The following is a 23,636-nucleotide window of genomic DNA, read 5'->3' as shown; positions in this document are numbered from 1 at the left end:
ACATAGAAAAATTAAAAATAATATGGTGTTTTACGCGCCAAAACCACGATCTGATTATGAGACACGCCGTAGTGGGGCACTCCGGATTAATTTTGACCACCTGGGGTTCTTCACCATGCGCCTAAATCTAAGTACACAAGTGTTTTCGCATTTCGTCCCCATCGAAATGCGGCCGCCGTGGCGGGGATTCAATCCCGCGACCTCATAACGGAAAATACAACATCGATGCCACAGCTGCCTGACACTTACTCTAAACAAACCTTCAACGTAAGTTTTATGAAGAGGCACCATTGGACGGCAGTTGCTACCCGATTGCAATCCACCCTTATAACTACATATTTGAAATCTTGCAGGTATATTCCCGCATAGCTTCGTTGCCTATGGCAACCAAAATGGACTTCTGTCGATTGGTACGTCCAGGAACCGCCGATTTTTCCCACACGGAAAGCTGAGTGGCCAGACTGGCGAAAATCAACCTCGGCAAATGACAAGTGTTCCGTTCCGAATGCCTCGCGTGTGACGTTTGCAAGGACAGAAACGTGCGAAACAATGTACGCTTGCCGGCATCCCGCCAGCTGAGTACAACCACGTGCAAATTTCTGCACAGTGCGCACGCGACCAGAGCACGCGCCGCCAAACGTGGCGACACTTTGTTTCATAACTGCGGAGCGGTGGCGTGCAGCGACCCGGAGTTGAAAACGGCGTGTTCACTGTGCCGGGATGTGCCCGCCGAAGGACCGGCTCCCGTGAAGGCCATTTCCTCCGGCTGAGCACGCGCGTTCACCGGAGGCGGCGACTTCGCGGGAAACGTCGAGATGGCGTCGACAAGAGCGCGACTCGGCGAGGGCGCAGTGACAAACACGAGCGTAGCGTTGATGGCCGTACAACACGGCATAGCTGCACAAGAAAAGAAAACTGCATTGCTTTAAAGTGTAGGTAATGTCCCCATGAAAGAGTTCCGAAGGAGGAACTTTCTCAATGGCATACGTATAATCACGCTGGTAGTTTACTGCAAATGCAAGCAAAAAAGAATTGGAAAGGGCTACAGGGGGAACACAAAACGGTATCTCGGCACTTACATAAATCAGGAAATCATCCTATATATACAGCGCTTAAACGGTACGCTTTGAGCATAGAAATCGCCATTTATTTGCGTTAGTGCTTGATATTACAAACAAAATATGTTGTAATCAGTGGATGCCACACGTCCACGGGAGCCACATACATGTAGTAAGCCGGCACCGTGAACTTGGCACTTCGCAGCTTCCTTGGTATAATACTCTTTATTTGTTCCTTAGCGCGGCGCACGAGCGTTCTAGACAGAATAGTGAGCGTCTGCATAGGGAAAGTGAGGCACTACGGGCATCAGATGAAACACGAACAGCGGAACGCGAGGCCGAAGCATAACTGGCGGTGGTGGAGAGATCTAGCAACAGGCGCGTTTAGCCTGGCGATCAATGATTGCTCCACCCGAGCGTCTCTTGCAGAAACAATGTGGTGTTTCCCCACATGTATATCAGACCAATCACTTAAGAAAGCGATAACAAGTTTGTTTGCGGGCTATAACTGCTCCGTCGGGGAACACAAGGTGTTGCAGGATGCCTGTGCATGTAAGTGCGCGCCGTCCGGTCATCACCATTGATTGAGAGGCGAACACATCTGGTTTTACAACAATGCGCAAGAAGCGCCCCCTAAACTGCGACATTTTAATTTCTATTCGGGTTCCCTCGTACTTGAAAGCGAGAAAGTTAACTAAAACATTAACTACAATATCGCAGTATTGGGCGAGTATTATCGCACAGTGGCGGAGAAACTGCGCGGCGCCAAATGAAGCGCGAACAGCGATGCGCGTGCTTCAGTTTGCGCCGTCATTGTTTCTCGCTTTCCCATGAAAGAGAAAAAAATAAATATCGGTGTAGTGGGATAAAAAGGAATCTATAGCTCGGGCCCAACTTCAACGCGGCCTATTCAAATACATGTAAAACGCAAAAACGTTTTTCTGAGATAACCCCGCTACCGATTTTAATAAAATATGTTGCATTTGAGAAAGAAAGTTAACTTCTAGTGACTGTTGGTAGCGGAACTTCGATTTAGCGCCTTAATCTTTTTTAAAAGATATTCGGAAATTCTAAAGTTTAAAACATATAGAAGCACGAAGTTTACAAATTCATAGCTCTGCATCAAGAACAGATATCGCGGTTCTGTAAATGGCATCCATCAGACCATTCGAAGCAGACAAATTCGATATGTCAATTTATAGCTTACGTGAATTTGTTTCGTTGTGTACAACGGGTATGCAAAAGCTGCATTTTCATATTACTAGATTTCTCGTGATTCATGTGTAACGTACCAATTCTGTCCGCTTTAATTGTACTATTATATGCAACTCACAGAATTGTGATATCATTTTTCATTGCTGAGTTACAGAGTTGCAAGCTTGATAGTATCGTTTTCTGAAGATTTTCGATTTTTGCCAATCTTTAATAAACAATTGACGACCTAAATCAATAATTCGGAACCCATAGTCACTAGATTTTAAGTGTTTCTTTTAAGTGTAAGAAACCTCGTCAAATTTGGTGCAAATTTCAATTCGAAAAATTTGAGAAAGAAAAATGAGTTCTCGTTTTATACGTATTTAGATAGGAGCACCCGAGCTACAGCTTCCTCTTACCGTCGCTTAGCCTGCACGGCTGTCAATGGTGTGACGTACACACGACTGGGCGGCGCGCACTGTACTTTTCGATTATGCCCCCGTTCGGCCACGCGCTTCGTTGTTCGTGTCTCATTTGACGCCGACACCCGGGCTCGCAAAGTTTCGCCGCGTCGGAAAGTTCATCAGCCTGCCCGAGGAGGAAACGGAGGACGTTTCGGCGAAGCGCTTGACATCTATTTCCGGAAAGCCGGAAGATTTTGCGACGAGCATTACTGCTCCGTGAGAACCCATAAGAAGCGTCAGTAAAACATGGGACCCGGCCATCGGTGGTTTAGCGCGTCCAAGGAGTGCAATGAAGGAAACGCAGAGGACAACAGTGATGGATTCTTCTTAGTGTCATTCTCTCCACAACCTGCACCAGCCGGTGACCATTGGGTGGGCATAATGTAAGGATCCCATTTGCTCGGTTCTATTCCGGTTTCATCATCTGCCATTTACGGCTGGTCGATCCCTTTAATAACGGGGTCGGAGCGCCACTCAAACTTCACATAAAGTGCGAAAAGGAATAGTTAACAGCGACCACATCTAGCCGAACTTTATAGCATAAAAGAAGCCGTTCACGTTCTTAGGCAACCGGCAGGAAGATGGTACTGAACACGACGCTGAATTCGTGACTTTTTTTTGAAAAGAACAAGGTGTAAATACGCACCTAGAAGAAAGCCACGCATGCGCATTGAAGGGCAGAAGAAAAAAAAAAAGTCGGAAAGATTAGTTAACAAGGGAAATGACGGAATAATTAATTTTTCATCAGAAAATAGAAAGATAGTTGTATCAGCGTGCCATCTATCACGTTTTATGATTGAGTTTAGTTTTTTCGACATGAGGCTGCGATCACTGCTTTAGTTCCTTCTTGCTAGTTTCATCAACTGTTCATCGCGGCGCATGCGTGGTTTTCTTCAAGGCGCATTGTTATCGGTTCTTTTTCTGCAATAAAGTTTAGTTTCCAGTTAGGTGGCCGTGTTCTCGAGGCGGCTTTTTTTTTTTTGCGCGCGTTCGTGGTTTGCACTGCAAATGACACATGAGCAACAGGACAGGGCTCGTAACCAACATCCTCTGACTCGAGACATTGCCTACATTAGTCATTAGCCACTGTCACTGGCCACGCTATTGCATTCCAGTAAATTGCCGGACACTGCGGCTTACGCAGAAATGAAAAACTGAATCTAGCTAGATAGATGCTTACATTTAAGAAATTTCCGGCGAATCTATGTAACAAGATATAACTGATCAGTAATGGGAAAGAAATGCGTCCACGCGGAAAGGAATCGCTATCTTCTCTGAACTGACACAATCTTAATATTAATACGCACCGATCATTTTCCCCGTCCCCTTGATACAATGTAACATCGACTTCATCCGAACGCCTCACTCACCAATACTGAATGCAGCATTGCGTGAAACCAATAGTGAACATCGCCTTGGACTGACCACCAGTAAGTATTGTGATAGCTGCGGTGCATTAAGAACTGTAAAATATATTTTGGTGGAATGTTAAAGTTAGAGACGAGATAACTTATTAAAGCAGCAGAATGGGCTCTGCTTCCCAAGAACGACTTGACCTAGGGAAAATACTAACTCAATGCCCTCCCCTTCAAATCAAGGTCAAGCTTCGAAGTATTTTTTTATATTTCATGAAGACAATGGCTTTATTGATAATCTCTAGTCCGTTTACATCAACATCATCCCATTTGTTTCACCTGTGCATACCATTGATCATATATTTTACTGTATTTTTTTTTCTTTTCCCGTCATCCTTCTCCAGGGTCTTTGTGTCTCCGGTCCCATTCTCTGTGCAGAGTAACATTTATGCGCCTTATCATAAGAAGCCAACAAACAAAGACACCAGGGACAACAGAGGGGAAATTACTTGTACTTACTGATCGAAATAAAGAAATTATAAATTAAGTGAATTGAAAGTGAATGAGAAAAACAACTTGCCGCAGGGGGGAAACGATCTTACGTCTTCCCATTAAGCGTGCGATGCTCTACGAATTGAGTTACTAATGCTGGCTAACGCTCCCAGGATTAGTTCTAATGGTAACACATAAATACCGCAGAAAGTGAATGGGAAGACGGCGCCGTGGTCAATTGGTTAAAGCATTGCACGCGTAATGTGAAGGCTCAGGATCATTCCCCACCTGCGGCGAGTTGTTCTTTCATCCACTTTGAATTCAATTATTTATAGTTTCTTTATTTCAATTAGTAAGCACAAGTAATTTCCCCTGTGTTAATTTGGAGTCTCTGTTTGTTGGCTCCTTATGATATGATTAATAAAAATCGGGCCCCTTGGTTAACCTTCTTTCTTCTCGTTCATTTACGCGCCCTGATATACACCACCACAATTCTCTGTATTTCAGCAAAGAGCTTTCTCTTTCTCTTAGAATCGCTACATTATAACGACCTTGAACTCTACCCCTGGAGTCCAATCAAGTGTTCTCAGAAAGACTTGAAACAGCGGGTGAAGAAGCGGAGCCTCAGCCCGGAACCAAGGAGGTGTTAGGACAAGTCCCCTTGTGAAAGCGTTGGCTGCGGGCTCCCTTCGCCCACCCAGACTCGATATACTCGCGCGCGAATGTTGCAACGTAAGGAACTGTCGCGTTCGTGCATCCCGGACAGTCCGTATACTCATGCCTCTATTCATGATCACGAGTTCACTAACTTTCAATATCGAAATCACCTCCAAGCTTTCGCTAAGTGCCAGACAAGTATAGATCGCTCCTTCACTAGCTCGCCAACACAATGCGCCGCCAGATCCTGGGGCATCGCCCCTCACATAACACGAGCCTAGAGCACGTATTAACCTGCCAGAGCGGACAACGTGCGCCGAAGCCAAAGAGAGACAGGAAAGAAAGGCAGGCATCGCCCCCTCAATGCAGCCGGCGCTCACCGGTCGTAAGTGCTGCGCTCGCGTAACGCCCCCGGTGCGAATAAGGTCGGCGGCTGCTCGGGGCAAGTGGCCGCGAGCGCGCGAGTTGCACGCTTGCCACACGGTTGGCTTTGTTCGGCTGGCAGGCTGCGCCGGTGTTTACCTCATTTTCCGCCTCGAGAACGGCGTCCGTATTGCACTTTCGGGACGAGTTTCACGTCAAGTCAAAAACAGGGCAAACATATTCGGGTAGCATCGGCCAATTTGGAGAAAGTCAACGAAGTACGCAGCTTGTAGACAGCATCTGCAGAAATACACGAAAAGAAACCATAGATGAGAAACAAAATACGCGCAGCCAACAATGACTCTGCAGGCGGTATTCAGTCAGCAGGTACAGCTTATATACGTTTTCGCAAATTAATTCTGCGGAAGGTCGCAAGGTGGAGGAAAATACATGAAAGGTAAAAATTGCCCCGCACCTGAATCGTAGCACGAAGCTACAATTCAGTGACTCCCGGACAAGGACGAATTTTTCTTCACCTGCGAAGCTTTCCTTCTAAGAAACCCGTGTGGGTTTAATTTGTACCTTCGTGCTACAATTTTCCCCTTTCATTCACTTCCTTGTATACATTTTATTCTAAGTAATGGGCATTCGTCGGCAAAATAAACAAGATAAAGACACTCCGACAGCAGGAGTGTGGTGAACTAGGCTGGTTGGTGCATATTTTGAAGGCAATCGAATAGTGCACCCTATCAATCAGGTTATACTGAAATGTGCGGAATATAACAAACCCTCATATATAGCTTTCATTGATTACGAGAAAGCATTTGATTCTGTCGAAACCTCAGCAGTCATGGAGGCATTACGGAATCAGGGTGTAGACGAGCCGTATGTAAAAATACTGAAAGGTATCTATAGCGGCTCCACAGCCACCGTAGTCCTCCATAAAGAAAGCCACAAAATCCCAATAAAGAAAGCCGTCAGGCAGGGAGATACGATCTCTCCAATGCTATTCACAGCGTGTTTACAAGAGGTATTCAAAGACCTGGATTGGGAAGAAATGGGGATAAAGGTTAATGGAGAATACCTTAGTAACTTGCGATTCGCTGATGATATTGCCTTGCTTAGTAATTCAGGGGACCAACTGCAATGCATGCTCACTGACCTCGAGAGGCAAAGCAGAAGAGTGGGTCTAAAAATTAATCTGCAGAAAACTAAAGTAATGTTTAACAGTCTCGGAAGAGAACAGCAATTTACAATAGGCAGCGAGGTACTGGAAGTCGTAAGGGAATACATCTACTTAGGGCAGGTAGTGACTGTGGAACCGGATCATGAGACGGAAATAATCAGAAGAATAAGAATGGGCTGGGCTACGTTTGGCAGGCATTCCCAGATCATGAACAGCAGGTTGCCATTATCCCTCAAGAGGAAAGTGTATAATAGCTGTGTCTTACCAGTACTCACCTCATCATCAGTCTGGTTACGCCCACTGCAGGGCAAAGGCCTCTCCCATATTTCTCCAACAACCCCGGTCATGTACTAATTGTGGCCATGCCGTCCCTGCAAATTTCTTAATCTCATCCGCCCACCTAACTTTCTGCCGTCCCCTGCTACGCTTCCCTTCCCTTGGAATCCAGTCCGTAACCCTTAATGACCATCGGTTATCTTCCCTCCTCATTACATGTCCTGCCCATGCCCATTTCTTTTTCTTGATTTCAACTAAGATGTCATTAACTCGCGTTTGTTCCCTCACCCAATCTGCTCTTTTCTTATCCCTTAACGTTACACCTATCATTCTTCTTTCCATAGCTCGTTGCGTCGTCCTCAATTTGAGTAGAACCCTTTTCGTAAGCCTCCAGGTTTCTGCCCCGTAGGTGAGTACTGGTAAGACACAGCTATTATACACTTTTCTTTTGAGGGATAATGGCAACCTGCTGTTCATGATCTGAGAATGCCTGACAAACGCACCCCAGCCCATTCTTATTCTTCTGATTATTTCTGTCTCATGATCCGGATCCGCAGTCACTACCTGCCCTAAGTAGATGTATTCCCTTACGACTTCCAGTGCCTCGCTGCCTATTGTAAACTGCTGTTCTCTTCCGAGACTGTTAAACATTACTTTAGTTTTCTGCAGATTAATTTTAGAGCGCAGCTCTTTGGCGTCCGTTCCTGGGTTTCGCGTCGTCGTCGGCGTTGTCGTCGGCCTCGTAACCAGCTCCACCCCCCTTTCATCCCCCCAGCGCTAGCAGCGACCGACTGATACCGCTGGATGCCGCTGACGCCGCTAGAGAGTCAAGATAACGTGACTGCATAGAACACCGTCGCCGCCATGCAGAAAGAGGAGGAAAGGGTCCCCCCCCCCCCTGGTTCTTAGCGCTGCGGAAGCGAGGGTATCATATTGTTTGTGTCGGCATCGGCGGCGTTGTCCCTGAAACCAACTCCGCAGCTGGGGTTGACTCACTATCGGCGTCAGCGGCATCAGTCAGTCGCTGCTATCTCTTCCCTCCTCCCTTTATCGTGTTGTCCGCTTGCTGCACGCGCTTCTGCCCCCATCGTTTGCCGCTGGGTGTACACGCCGCCCCCCTCCCACCTCTTCCTGCGAGTCTCCGGTTGTCAAAGCGCCGGCTCGAACTTTGAAGTTGGCGAACTGTGCGCCGCAAAGTTGCCCAACGGCTTGCTGGTAGTAGCTACCTACTTCGCCCCTACCGCACTCACGAAAGACGTCGTGCACTTCCTGCAACTCGCATTAACCGTCCATCGATCCACACCGATGTTAGTAGTGGGGGACTTTAATGTTGACATAAAGACAAACAGCAATTTCCTAACACTTATGCGGGAGAACATCCCGTTCCTCTCGCTCGTAACGCGTCCCACGGCTGTGACAACCTCGCGAGGCACTTGTATAGATCTCGTCTTTGAGAATCAAGCATTGGTGTACCAAGTCGAACATATATCAGTCTATTTCTCCGACCACAAAGCTTCCTTCATGACTGTCAAGAACTGTTAGTGGAGTCTTTGTTAAAGGAATACGTGTGAAAAATAAAAAAAAAATTCTGTGATAGCGCATACATGTGTTGCTCGATTTCTTTGCCTCAATCTATCGAAAAGGTGAAACAGCTTATTTGCTGCGCTCAAATTTCGCATTAGGAAGTAACGTAATCGTCGGTAATTTTTTAGACCCACTCTTCTGCTTTGCCTCTCCAGGTCAGTGAGCATGCATTGCAGTTGGTCCCCTGAGTTACTAAGCAAGGCAATATCATCAGCGAATCGCAAGTTACTAAGGTATTCCCCATTAACTTTCATCCCCATTTCTTCCCAATCCAGGTCTCTGAATACCTCCTGTAAACACGCTGTGAATAGCATTGGAGAGATCGTATCTCCCTGCCTGACGCCTTTCTTTATTGGGATTTTGTTGCTTTCTTTATGGAGGACTACGGTGGCTGTGGAGCCGCTATAGATATATTTCAGTATTTTTACATATGGCTCGTCTACACCCTGATTACGTAATGCCTCCATGACTGCTGAGGTTCCGACAGAATCAAATGCTTTCTCGTAATCAATGAAAGCTATATATAAGGGTTGGTTGTATTCCGCACATTTCTCTATCACCTGATTGATAGTGTGAATATGATCTATTGTTGAGTAGCCTTTACGGAATCCTGCGTGTTCCTTTGCTTGACAGAAGTCTAAGGTGTTCCTGATTCTATTTGCGATTACCTTAGTAAATAGTTTGTAGGCAACGGACAGTAAGCTGATCGGTCTATAATTTTTCAAGTCTTTGGCATCCCCTTTCTTATGGATTAGGATTATGTTAGCGTTTTTCCAAGATTCCGGTACGCTCGACGTTATGAGGCATTGCGTATACAGGGTGGCCAGTTTTTCTAGAACAATCTGCCCACCATCCTTCAGTAAATCTGCTGTCCAGCTGATCCTCTCCAGCTGCCTTCCCCCTTTGCATATCTCCCAAGGCTTTCTTTACTTCTTCCGGTGTTACCTGTGGGATTTCGAATTCCTCTCGATTATTTTGTTTTTCATTATTGTCGTGGGTGGCACTGGTACTGGTACTGTATAAATCTCTATAGAACTCCTCAGCCACTTGTACTATCTCATCCATATTAGTAATGATATTGCCGGCTTTGTCTCTTAACGCATACATCTGATTCTTGCCAATTCCTAGTTTCTTCTTCACTGTTTTTAGGCTTCCTCCGTTCCTGAGCGCATGTTCAATTCTATCCATATTATACTTCCTTATGTCAGCTGTCTTACGCTTGTTGATTAACTTCGAAAGTTCTGCCAGTTCTATTCTAGCTGTAGGGTTAGAGGCTTTCATACATTGGCGTTTCTTGATGAGATCTTTCGTCTCCTGCGATAGTTTACTGGTATCCTGCCTAACGGAGTTACCACCGACTTCCATTGCACACTCCTTAATGATGTCCACAAGATTGTCGTTCATTGCTTCAACACTAAGGTCCTCTTCCTGAGTTAAAGCCGAATACCTGTTCTGAAGCTTGATCTGGAATTCCTCTATTTTCCCTCTTACCGCTAACTCATTGATCGGCTTCTTATGTACCAGTTTCTTCCGTTCCCTTCTCAGGTCTAGGCTAATTCGAGTTCTTACCATCCTGTGGTCACTGCAGCGCACCTTGCCGAGCATGTTCACATCTTGTATGATGCCAGGGTTAGCGCAGAGTATGAAGTCTATTTCATTTCTAGTCTCGCCGTTCGGGCCCCTCCACGTCCACTTTCGGCTATCCCGCTTGCGGAAGAAGGTATTCATTATCCTCATATTATTCTGTTCCGCAAACTCTACTAATAACTCCCCCCTGATATTCCTAGTGCCTATGCCATATTCCCCCACTGCCTTGTCTGCAGCCTGCTTTTTGCCTACCTTGGCATTAAAGTCACCCATTAGTATAGTGTATTTAGTTTTCACTCTACCCATCGCCGATTCCATGTCTTCATAGAAGCTTTCGACTTCCTGGTCATCATGACTGGATGTAGGGGCGTACACCTGTACAATCTTCATTTTGTACCTCTTATTAAGTTTCACAACAAGACCTGCCACCCTCTCGTTAATGCTATAGCATTCCTGTATGTTACCAGCTATATTCTTATTAATCAGGAATCCGACGCCTAGTTCCCTTCTCTCTGCTCACCTACGGGGCAGAAACCTGGTGGCTTACGAAAAGGCTTCTACTTAAATTGAGGACGACGCAACGAGCTATGGAAAGAAGAATGATAGGTGTAACGTTAAGGGATAAGAAAAGAGCAGATAGTGTGAGGGAACAAACGCGAGTTAATGACATTTTAGTTGAAATCAAGAAAAAGAAATGGGCATGGGCAGGACATGTAATGAGGAGGGAAGATAACCGATGGTCATTAAGGGTTACGGACTGGATCCCAAGGGAAGGGAAGCGTAGCAGGGGGCGGCAGAAAGTTAGGTGGGCGGATGAAATTAAGAAGTTTGCAGGGACGGCATGGCCACAATTAGTACGTGACCGGGGTTGTTGGAGAAATATGGGAAAGGCCTTTGCCCTGCAGTGGGCGTAACCAGGCTGATGATGATGATGATGATGATGATGATGATGATGATGATGATGATGATGATGATGATGATGATGAATAGTGCACCGACCCAGCGACAGGCACGATGCTGTGTCGTCACCATACGCCCGTATTTTGCGCTGTTCGCTTCCCTTCAAAGCACTGACTCGGACTCACCAGAAATTCAACTCCTCAGGTTCGTTCGCGCTCACACACCGAAATCACACTAAAGCTCACCAGTCGGTGCGAGTGTGAGATAGTCGCCTTACGAGTGATTTCGCCGACCTGTGCTAATAACACTGGTGACTGCAATTTGACGCTTTGTCTGTTTCTTAAGCTGCGTTTTCTCAAGTGGTGCCTCTGGCCACAACAGCATTCACGCTTAATGTATCACGTGCTTGCTACGCAATGGCCTTCATCACAGCTTGATTGACTGCGCTTTGCTTTATTGCGCTCCATTTCGCAGCTCGCCATTCTAGCACTCGTCTGTGTCGTCTGCTCGATGGACAGCTAAGCAGGCAGCTCCCTCCTCGAAGCTGTCTTCTTTTCTGTCTATATCATGTATCTTGTACAGGGCTTGAAATGGTAGCCGTTTGGCGAAGGGGGCACAGTAGCCATCTACGATGAGTTTGGGAACGAACCATTACTGTAGGGCTTTAGCTGCGCGATACGTTACCGTGATTCGTAACACGTGAGACCCGCTGCGAATGCACCGCCTCCCAGCGAAATCATGGTAAGCTTGCCGAGAGATCAACGTTTTACAATAGAGTCCTCTTGTACTGCGCCAGAGGGTAAAACAATATGAATGATGCAGTCAAGAATGTGACTTTTGATGTGTGTTGCGCATCGCGAACGCATCACCAACGCTAATGTTGTGGCGCCGACTAGTGGTTAGAAATGAGGTCTCTCCTTAGGCCTCAGCGTCAAAACAGACAGATTATCCCAATAATATCAACACGAAATCGCTGATACACTTTGACCACATTGTGAGATGAAAGTAAGAGATGGCTCGAATCTTGCTGTCTGTTGTCGCCGCCTATGATCGCGGGTTCCGTCCTATAGCCGTTTTAGCCGCATTCGGATGGGGTCAAAGCGCACGATCACTCGTTGGCGTACCGTGCCTTTGGTGCACATTGAAGAGCCACAGGTTGTCGAAATGCAGCCGGAGCCTCATACCATGCGTCCACCATAATTCATTGCGCAATATCGGGTCGTTAAGCTCCACAATTTAAGTGAATTTATCTTCATTATAACACAGGTGCACGCACGCGCACAGTTAGACATATCAAGGTACAACCTATGATGACAAAAGAGAGGCTCATGGTGGTGATCGCCCAGCTCCTAATCAGTGTGCACGCTACAGTTATGCCGAAGGCAAATCATCGTGGTTCCGATTCCGAAGGGCCAAGAAGACGCGCGACTCAAAAGGTCAACGAGCGCAGCTGTAGCCCAAAGAAGCGGAACGCCTTCTTCCCAGCCTCCTCGTTCTGACTCTCGTCCCGGACGGCGAGAAGCAGCGAACGGCACCGTGCGGCGCGCGTTGTCAGGCAAAGCAGGGAAGTACACGCGCGCACTATTATCACGCAGCCTTGACAAACCCCTGCAGCCTTTCGATATTTTGATGTCGTGGGCATTTCTTTAACAAGTCCAAAAGTAAGATAAATAGTAGTGAAACTTACAAGAAAATGAATGGCGTCTATATGTTTTGCAGTACGAAGTCTGCAGCGTCGCAGCTCTTGCAAAATCCCAGGAATAGTAATCTGAAAACAAGCACAGTCGACGGCATTATATGTAAAATAACAGCAGTTGTCTTTAAATGTGAAAACACGGGCCTCTGCGAAAATTAGCATGATAACAGTTGTGTGCGTGGAAGCAAAGGATGTGTTGTTTGAGCAAGTTGATACGTCAAATATAAACGGACAATCGGATGCAATGGCACAATTTCACGAGAAGAAAAGCGCGCGACAGTCAACGTAAACAAAATCAAAGCAAATGCACAATGCTGTTTTGTTTGTCTCCTATCCGCCTACCGTGCTTTCAGGCTTACAGGCTTTTAACTGAGGAGGAGAAAGCACCATTGAAGCTATACGTGACTTAGTTATGCCCATATTCCTCCCCTCTATAAGCGCGAAAATGGGATGGGCACGTTGACATAACGCAGGAAATAAAGAGATTAAAGCCTCGCGCCCACGTCCCTTGTCATGTACTGGTTAGCGATAATGTATTACCGTCCTGCCTAACTCTATATCGTCTTAAATCGACACGGCAGATTGACAGCCTTTCGTGAGCGTGCTGCCATGGCTTACTTTCACTTGTCTCTAACAAGTATTCAAATGGCAATCTATCATCTGTAAGGGCATAGAAGAAGCACGCGGCGAAATGCAGGACACAGCGTCTACGAGCAACCCGATGGTGTAATGTGAAGAAAAGAAAAAAAAGTGAAAAAAAAACGTAAGATTTAATCAGTCGTTCAAAGCAAAATATACGCATCGAATGCCTCCTGCTTTTGTGCGACTCAAGAACAGTGCTGCCATGCTAATACGACCTTTGCATACAACAAAGCTCTTTATCATAGAGGACTGCGAACTGGCGTCTAATACCCCATTCACGTGCACGCGTGTGTTCAAGTTGTTTGCAAGCGCGTGCTTTACTTTGCATATACCCACGTTCACGTCACGTTTGCATTAAATAGGCTACCTGTGCCGCGTCGTGTATATTCTCTGCGCATGTTGTTTTCCTTGCGCAGCGGCTCATATATTGAGGATTGGGTAGTCACTTCACTTACTTTGTGACTTTCTTAAGCTAAGTGCTACAAGAATGTTCGGGGAAGGGGAATTTTTGTTGAGAGGTCCAAGAGCGACATTTTCCGCACATAAACAAGGTGTTACCACCGTTGTATGTTACACTATTGTCGATAATCGTGGTTGTGATCGAAAGGAAGGCGCTCCTAGTCGTACAGTTGCCTTTCGGCGCCAGTCGAGGTTGGAAACGGCCGGAAAGACGGCTTCGTCGAACGGAACACCACAGGTGCCGCCGTGCAGCTCAAGCAGCAGCGAATGCCGGCAAAACTCCCCAAATGTGGCCTCTGCGTTGATCTGTCTGTCGGCCGAAAATGCGTTGGAAGGCGTGAGGGAAGGTGTTCCAGTCTGCACAATAAGAACGTCAAGTGGTCGTCAGGCTGCTCAAGCCTGTAGTGCTAGGGTGGGGTGAAACGCTTGAGCCGACTCGAATACACGTGTTTCACAAATACGTGCTTCAAACGTAAAACCCCATAACAAATGTTTTAATTTATTGTTGTGGCTTTACGCGACAAAACCACGAGGCGCGCCGTAGGCCAGATTAATTCAACCCACACTGCAGTCTCTAACGTGCATCCAATGCACAGTACACGAGCGTTTTTGAATTTCGGCTGCATCAAAATGCGGCCGCCGCGGCCGCAATTTTATCCCGCGACCTCGTGCCTAATAGCGCAACACCATAGCCGCTAAGCTAACACTACGCGTAATATCAAGTATTCTTACGCACCTAAATATAACGCAGTGTAATGTAATGTTTACTTACAAGACATCTTACAATATAGAGGGTTTTTATTTTTAACTGCACCATTTTTTTTTAAAGTTGCCTGTGGCACATAGCACAATTACAATCCTTGACCTAAATTACTCGATCAGGCTGCCATTACTTCTACGATAAATCAAAACACTTAAAAAGTATTATAATTACGTTAAAAACGTTTTAATTAGGAACGTTACGGACACTGTTTCAGTTCACGAACCACAGCCAGTGATTTCGCAAAGCGTATTCACTTGGAACGAATTCTCAGGACTGCTCCAGTTTCGAGATATTGATTTTCATATTATCCGACGAAATGCTTTGGTGTTCCAGCTAGTTGTGTGCGAGAATGAGTAAAACAGCATTCTCCTGAAAAAAGTAACTGGAACGCCAATGCACTTCGCTGGACACTTGGAAAATTAATATCTGGAAAAATGGTGCAGTCCAGAGAATTCGTTCCAAGTAGATACGCCTTGCGAGCTCACCGCCTATAATTCGTACACTGTAAACGGAAATAACAGCCAGGGGGAAGTATGATGCTTGTCCTCTAGAGACCATCCGGTTGGAAGTCTATTATGCTAGGTATGATTGGAGTAGAATTTTTACTCCGTGCGAGCGGAATGTTTGCGCGGAACCATGGGAGCTTTGTTCTGTCTTTTTTTAGTTTTTGCTTTGCGATGGACGGAGTTTTTCCGAGTTGCAACGGGAGTATAAAAAAAGTACTGCGTTAGTTTGCGTGAAGATTTTCATACGCAGAGGCCACTGCTCAAATGTCGAAATATACACAAAAGACCGCCTTAAACTCAACGAAGCAAGGCAATGAAGGCACATAAATCATGACGTTCATAAACATTTTAGAAACGCCCATTGCAGAACTTTGAAAGACATCCGACGAACACGCGATACTCAAGAAGTAAGAAGTGATCGGAGCTAACGTACGTGAAGCTGAGATACAGTGAGCTTCAGGCACGCCTATAACATTTTCTGGAAGGAAATGCGGGAAACAAATTTACGAAATGATGTCACGGAACGACACTTCACAAAGCCATGAGCACTGCCGACTACGCCGAACGCGCCAGTTCGCTGGCGAGGCGCACAGCCTCATGGGAAGCGCCACGTGACCAACCTGTTTCGGAGGAGGGGAGTTTTTTAAAACTCCCTGTCCGAGCTTTTCACAGGAGAACAAGAAGTGGATGCGGAATAAAATCGCGTCATGTTGCCTTAATACTCCCGCATCTAGCCAACGGAGTGAAACGAGGGAGTGGCGCTGTTTTGCTCTCATACATCGGAGTAAAGAATATTCGAGGAGGGAAGGTCTTAGGGCACATCACCTGTTGAAAATTCCCAGGTGGGTTTATTTTCGTTTACAGTGTAGATTGAACTAGGGGCCGTAATCCTAATAATTAAATTTTTAATCAACGTAATCATGTTAATCACCGGTTTAAGTATTTTATTTTCTCGTAGAAGTAATGACCGCCTGATCGAGTAGTTGGGATCAAGAAATAGAATTGGGATTATAATTGTGCTATCTGCGACAGGCAATTTTCAAAAATTAGGTACAGCTAAAGAAGAGAAAACGCCCTGTATTTGGGGCCGGCAGTCGTAATGGCAGCTTGACGAAGCAACTGGCCCCACATGTAGCAAAAAACGAAACCCGGAAGGGAATAATATAGACACAGAAAATATGTTATTCAGTTCATCGAATACGTGCAATGCTACTCAGAAGTTTGATCAACAGGATAGCTTGACAGTTTAGGAAAAAAGTGAAAAGTCATTGCAGTTCAGTTAGTCAACAACGGACACACATGAGCACTCGTGGCAGGCATGTTGTGAAAAATAGCGGCGCGGTGCCATAGGTTGCGCCGTGATCTATACTTGAATGAATATATTGCCAAATTCGTATCTGAAAGTGTTAATAGTCGCGCCCCTTTAAACAAATTATCGTACGTCTGGAAAGCGCTGCTTGCCGATTCTCCTCGGCTTAGCGACAACCGCTGTCCACATCATTTCTGAGTCCAACTTTTCGCTCACATTTATGCAGCGCGCACAGAGGCGCTCAGAGTCGTTTCACTTCAGCCCCGATGCCGTGTGTGCAGGCATTTGTTCGCACGCTGTTACGTCTGGTTTTGTGCGTGCGGGACACAGCAGTCCGCCCCCGAAGGCCCGGAATTCCGCTCGGGTCCGCTCAGCCCGGCGGCCTCCGAACCGAAGCGGCCCCCGCTGCTGCTGCGTTCGCGCTGTTTCCGCTCGAGCGCCATGCGTTGGCGGCCGTGGTGCCGCCGGGCGCAGTCGAGCGGCAAGCGTGCGGCACACTCACACGAGCCACATTTGACGGTTCTCGAGTCATGCGCTTCAAATCCTATTTGTGCCTGCGTGCACAGCGCCGATCAACAAAGTAGACCGCCGCATGAATTTAACCAGCCGATATTGGACATAAATTGATGTTAGTTGACAGAAGAGTTAACACATAACTCAGTAGCAACGCGTACACTACGGCACCATATATCGCTGTACGTGGAAGTGGGGAGAATTTTTCCCCGAATAAACCTCACCCATGTGTCACTACGTGTCGTGTTCGCACATCTGCGGCTTCGTTCTGGCCATTAAGGCGTGCCCAGCGGGAGGTAATCGCAATGCTTCGCTGAAGCCGCAGTTGTTGGAGAAACGTAAGTGTGGCCAGGCGCCCCCTTGCGCCTACCATGCGAGGCGACAGACCCGCACGCGGTAAAGAAAGCTCGACAAGAAAGCTCAGATGTTTGGCACGCTGCCAATTGAACATCGAGAGGTATCGTGTAACATTGAAAAATCTCAGTGCGCTTCTACTCTGTGAGGAAGGATGATCAGTGAAGCTGTGTCTCTGTATGTGGGCCCCTTAGCGCCTGCTTCACCTCCGCCGAATTTCGGTCCGGTATTGCACGATCTTCGGGATCGGCACGCGTATGGGGAGTGCTTAGCGCATGCTTCAGCTCCACCGCATTTTGGTCCGATATTGCACGATCTTCGGGATGGGCACGCGTATGGGAAGTGCTTAGCGCATGCTTCAGCTCCACCGCATTTCGGTCCGGTATAGCACGATCTTCGGGATCGGCCCGCGTATTTATTTATTTATTCCTCAAATGCCCCTGGAGAGGGGTTTTACATGATGGGTGGGCTGCTTCAAAGGAAAATGCGTTCGATGGCAGTCCTGAATGCAGTCACACTGGAGTGGTCCGCTGCTTCTTCAGGCAGATCATTCCAGTCTCTCGCTGTACGTGGAAAAAACGAATGAAGATGGGATGATGTGCGCGCATGCGGGGGGTACACTGACTTTGAATGATTAGTCCGGGATGAATGGCGGTGAGCAGGCGATATGACGCTGTTACCAATCGGGGCATGATAAAACTTGTGATATAGAATGAGTCTGGACACTTGACCTCTCGCTTGTAGTCTAGGAAGATTCGCATTAGATTTTAGTGCTGTGACACTTGTATATGAAGAATAGTCATGGAAGATGAATCGGGTTGCGCGGTTTTGGACAGATTCAAGCATGTTAGAAAGATTAGTATGATGAGGGTCCCAAATTGAGCATGCGTATTCAAGTTCGGGCCTTACCACAGATTTGTAGGCAAGAGTTTTTACTGGAGGAGGGGCAAATTTCAGATGTCGCCGGAGGAAGCCTAAGGTGCGGTTAGAGTTATTTTAGCGAACGTGAGAGGACCATGAAAGATCTTGAGTTAAGATAAGCCCCAAGTATTTATAACAGGTCACAGATGATATTATTGAATTACCTAAGAGATATGAGGGTGCTACATAAGAGTGCCGACGATTGAAAGAGATTAATGAGGTTTTATTTGCATTTAATGACATTAACCATGTCTTACACCATTTTTCAACCGTTTGTAAGTCACGCTGCAGGGCAGGAATATCTGAGCTATTGTTAATGGGTCGGTAAATAACACTGTCGTCCGCAAATAGGCGTATGTTAGAAGATATGTCATTAGGAAGGTCATTAATGTAGATTAAAAAGAAGAGGGGCCAAGAACAGAACCTTGAGGAACCCCAGAAAGTACAGGAGACAGAGGGGATGAAAAGTTATTTGCAAAAACGAACTGTTGTCGGCCGGTCAGAAAGCTGCGCAACCAATTATAAATTAAGGGATTGAGATTCAGGACTGAAAGTTTCAAGAAAAGACGGTTGTGGGGTACCTTATCAAAGGCTTTCTCGAAGTCTAAAAACAATGAGTCTACGGGTACATTAAGGTGTAATTGGGAACTGATGTCATTTACAAAGAGCGCAAGTTGAGTATCGCAAGATAAATTCTTAAGAAATCCGTGCTGACTATGATGAAAAAAGTTGTTAGAAATTAGAAATCTCATGATGTGGGAAAAGATTACATGCTCCATCAGTTTGGAACAAACGCTGGTAATAGAAATAGGCCGGTAGTCAAGACATGACGTTGAAAAAGCTTTTTTGGGGACAATGATCTTACCTGTCTTCCAGTCCTGCGGCACCACTCCAGACGAGAGTGACTGTTGAAAAATGTGTGATAAGATGACACTAGTGACATCTTTTGTATTCTTGAACACTTTCGCGTTAATTCCGTCAATGCCAGCCGATGAAGTTAGCTTCAAAAATTCTATTAGTCTGCAAATGCCATGAGGTTCAAACGTGATGGCAGGCATGGGAGGATATTGAGGGTTTGGGAAATAAGGAAGATTGCCTTCAGATTCTTTTGTAAAAACTGAACAGAATGTTGAATTAAGTGTTGTTGCAAGTTCAGTATCAGGTATAGGGACGCCATTTTGGTCAAGTATATTTATCGATTTCTTTGGGCATGGATTGACAACCTTCCAGAATTGACGAGGGTTATTACGTAGCATATCAGGAAGTGAGGTTGAAAAGAATGATCGCTTAGTTTTGTTAGCTTGAGACTGAAACACTTTGTCAATGCAGCGGTACTTTTCCCATGCGCGCGACATGTTAGATTGCTTGGCGATACGATAAAGCCTTTTCTTGCTATTGTTCAGGCGTTTTAATGTGTTATTAAACCAAGGGGATGAGGGCCGTTCAGTTACAGTGATGGTAGGAATATGGGCTTTCGTTAGTTCCTGCATTTTGGATTTAAACATTAACCAGTTATCTTCAACGGAACGACAAGTGAACGTTTCAAGAAAGGAGTAACTGAACTGAGTTAACTTTTCATTGAACGCGACATAATCCCCTCTGTCGTAGAGCGTTATGATCTTTCTTATATTGGGGGGATATGTTATATGAAATTGATAAGTAGCGTGAATTACAGCATGATCACTAAGCCCGGGCAAAAATGTTATCTCAGAAAAGTTGTCAGGATGCGTGGCAAACAAGAGGTCGAGCAAGCTGAACGATTCATTTATATGCCTTGTTGGATTGAAGATGAGTTGAGATAAGCCAAACGTAAAACACGTGTCAAGAAATTCACTTTCTGCATTGCGCTTCGATAATGTTTGTGCTATGTCAGACCATACTATTGCTGGAAAGTTGAAATCGCCGAACAGAATGATTGGCGCGTTAGGAAAAGAATGTGCCAGAGTGCAAAGTGCCTCATGGAAGCATGCAACAAAGCTTGAATCGGCATCAGGAGGACGGTAGCAAGATCCGAATATTAAGGGTGGGCGTGAATTTTTAGTGCACAGAAACAGTATTTCCAATGGAGAGGCGATATCAATTTTGAAACAATGAAGGTTGCGGTTAGTGGCTATTAACACTCCTCCTCCTCGCCTCACATCACGATCGCAACGGAATATATCGAAGGAGTGCTATGGGGAATGCTTATGCGTATGGGGAATACGTATGGGGAATGCTTAGCGCATGCTTCAGCTCCACCGCATTTCGGTCCGGTATTGCACAATTTTCGGGATGGACACGCGTATGGGGCGTCCTTAACGCTTGCTTCACCTCTAGCGGATTTCGGTCCGGTATTCTCCCCGGACACCGGGGACAAGAGAAAGAAAACAGAAACAGTGAAGAAGCTAAAACATTGGAAAAAGAAAGGTAAGGCAGTGGTGATACCGTATTCTCACTAAGTGTCGCATAATTTTAAACATGTCGCCGTGAAATGCACAATTTTTTTGTTTTTTTCACGCCCCGGGAACTTACTGCTTTGTGCCACCTGATTAGATCTGATGACCCTAAGAAAGTGGCGTGTTCTATTAAATATACAAATCTTTTTGTGAAGTGCGAAGAAGGGGTCGTGTACGACATACAGCTGAAGCGTAGGAAAGAGTATATCGGCCAAACTGGCCGATGTATTAATGAACGTCTGCGGGATCACAAGCTTTCGCTGAAAAATGTTTATGGCTCAAACTAGCCGCTTCATTGCAAGGCCTGCGGGAATGAGAATAAGCAAGTATGTGAAGCTAGGCTTCATGATACAACAATCATATTTAAAAGTTGGAGGCCAACCCAACTAAGAAAACAGGGGATGCCTGTGTGAGCACCCCGTCTCTGAATACTTACACCAATGAATCACGTTTTTGGATGAGTTTTAGATTTTGGTTAATTTTGTAGCTCCCTTCCTATACGTCTTTGTTCTCGCGCGTGCGCATTCACATGTTCAATGCTCTTTCTTTTTTCTTCCCCCTCTCACCATGGCTATAAATTCAGCCGCTTTTGACCTCAATGAACACTTGCGAGTAGCGCCTTGTCCTGTCTTTGTTCTTTCTTAGTGGGCTGTCTCTGCTGGCGCTTCATCTTTTGAAAGATAAGGAAACACCCGCGGCTTTACCTGAACTCGGTGACACATCATAGACGGCAGGATGGCGTTAGCATGGTGTTACGTTTCGCCTACGACGCGCGCTAAAGCCGGCGCGGATGCAACGTACGCCGGAGCTTCGTTCAAAGCGGCGGACATTTTGGCCCGTTCGGAGCGGCCGCGACGCATCCCCGCCGAGCGCGTCCCGGCATGTTCAGTGCCACGTGTCTTTGTGTGTGCGTGTGTGTGTGTGTGCCCACGCTTGTCAAAGCGCGGCAGCCGGGGAGAGGAGCTCCCCCAGTGTGAAGCGAGGAGGTCTGACCGGCGCCGGCCCGTCTGATGCGTCACCTCCTTGTCCCAACGTGTCTCTCAGTCCGTCCGTCGCCGCTGTCACGTGGTGTCGTCCCATGACCTTCCTTCTTGCCCGCGACGCCAAGAGTATAAGAGCAGCTGCCCCCGGACGCCAGGAGAGAGGCTCCGATTTCTTCTGTTGAGTAACGTGCTCTCCCGTCTCTCTACTTCGGTCGACCTGACCGCCCGCTCTTTGCGATGCTATAATAAACAAGTTGTTCTGTTAGCAGTCGCCTCATGCTTTGCTGGGACCTTCGGATGCTTCCAGTGTGCCCCAGGCCACCAGGCCAACGCTACCCTTGGGGCTTGCGACCCATTTGCAACAACGGGCGCCAACGGTCCGGTTGCAACTACGGGTGTCAGCACTGAGGTTCCGACAGCTGGTGGCAGCGCTGAGGTTCCAACAGCCGGTGCCATCGGTGCGGATCAAACAATGGGCTTACGTAGGATTCCGCGTACAGTTATAAAAACAGGTCGGCTTCAGGAAGGGATATTCTACGATGGATCACGTGCGTACCATCTATCAATGCAGAAATCCTAGGAGTACAATCAACCTCGTTATATGGCGTTCATAGATCGTGACCCTACCTGATTGTGACTTTCATAAATTGTGACCAATTTGGCAGCAGCAGTTGCGGCGCCCATGTCCCCCTTCTAATACGATGATTCTTGCCACCAGGTTGACGACTTGCCTGGAACCTTGCTCGTCCTTGGTTCATGCGTCGTCTACGGCCACCGTGAATTGATTTCCACGTGCGCTTGCACTCACTGCGAGTGCATTCGAGCGTCGGCGCCCTGTACTGCTTGCTACGTCTGCGCGGAATGCACGTGACTATCAACGAGGACCATACAAGGACGCACACAACGGCACTGATTCAATTTGGCAGCAGCAGTTGCGGCGACAGGTCCCCCTTCTAAGACAATTCTTCTTGTCATCAGGCTGGATCATTACTTCTGTGTACTGTTTAAAGGTTTATGCTATCGCAACTGCTGCCCGAGCCTCTTGTTCCACTGTTTGCGAAAGTGTTCAGTTCATCAACAAAGAATTCGACACGATGAAACTAAATAAGAAAGAACTACTGAGCTTAAGCAAGATGCTTTTGTCACGCAATGAAGCACTCAAAAAGAGTGGCTGGTTTAGTGCTATATTCGAGAATGAATATTGGGCAAATTAAGGGAATCCCTACATCGCAGGGTGAATATTGCGGAGCCATTCTGAAGCGAATTTGTGATATCGAGTGCCCTAGCTTATCTGCTGATATCGACATGGCTTACCCTGTTGCCCTTAAGTCAAAAGAAAATAGCATCATTATCCTCTTCTGCTCACGCGATAAGAAAAATGAGCTATCTTGCAAGAAGGCATGGAAGGCTAGGCTTACTGACCACATTGGTTTCACCGGCGGCACTAACATGCCATTCTATGTCAATGACCACTTGACAACAAGAAAGTGTTCTCGCAGGTGCTGGCACTCAAAGAAGGAAAATAAGATAAATACTTATGGACAGAAAACGGGTAAAACTACCGCAAGGCTGATGACAGCAGGGTCTATTGCATTGTTACTGAATAGGACCTTCAAATATTCATGTGATGCGTTGTATTTATTTTTGTTTTTTGCTTTCCCCCCTTTATTTTTGATGGCCTTGCTCTACCTCGTTGACGCAAAATCTTGTCTTACCGCAAGAAGAAAGAAAGAAAGAAAGAAAAGCGATCACTCATTTTCTGCAATGCTTGTAGCCTTCGCAAGAATACAGGCGCAACTTCGTACCGTTACTTCAGCATGTCTTCCTTTTCACCTGCATATCGGAGACGCTTTCCTGATGCCGGCAACAACATGAGCGAATTTCCATCTTATTAACCAGAGTATAGTCATCGTCCAGCTGATAGTCATGTTGGTGCCGC

At 46.4% G+C, this 23,636-nt stretch overlaps 1 protein-coding gene across 3 annotated transcripts in view; it reads right to left on the bottom strand.

Moving 5' to 3' along the window:
• Positions 1 to 202: 202 nt before the first annotated feature.
• LOC135919824 (para-nitrobenzyl esterase-like) overlaps positions 203 to 23,636 on the bottom strand; it is a 79,002-nt gene continuing 55,568 nt past the window's right edge. The window contains exons 7-11 of one of the 3 annotated variants that reach the window (XM_070537854.1): positions 19,145 to 19,184; positions 14,082 to 14,270; positions 12,804 to 12,884; positions 5,743 to 5,883; positions 203 to 897 (exon numbers count right to left, since the gene is read on the bottom strand). In XM_070537854.1, coding sequence (XP_070393955.1) covers positions 5,854 to 5,883; positions 12,804 to 12,884; positions 14,082 to 14,270; positions 19,145 to 19,184 — 340 coding nt within the window. In that variant the 3' untranslated portion in view covers positions 203 to 897; positions 5,743 to 5,853. Of the gene's footprint in view, positions 898 to 5,742; positions 5,884 to 12,803; positions 12,885 to 14,081; positions 14,271 to 19,144; positions 19,185 to 23,636 lie in introns of those variants that run through there. The other 2 variants (XM_070537855.1, XM_070537857.1) reach the window with 2 other exon arrangements.

Source organism: Dermacentor albipictus, chromosome 4, assembly GCF_038994185.2.
Source record: "Dermacentor albipictus isolate Rhodes 1998 colony chromosome 4, USDA_Dalb.pri_finalv2, whole genome shotgun sequence".
Taxonomy (NCBI): domain Eukaryota; kingdom Metazoa; phylum Arthropoda; class Arachnida; order Ixodida; family Ixodidae; genus Dermacentor; species Dermacentor albipictus.
This window is presented reverse-complemented; position numbering and strand designations above follow the sequence as displayed.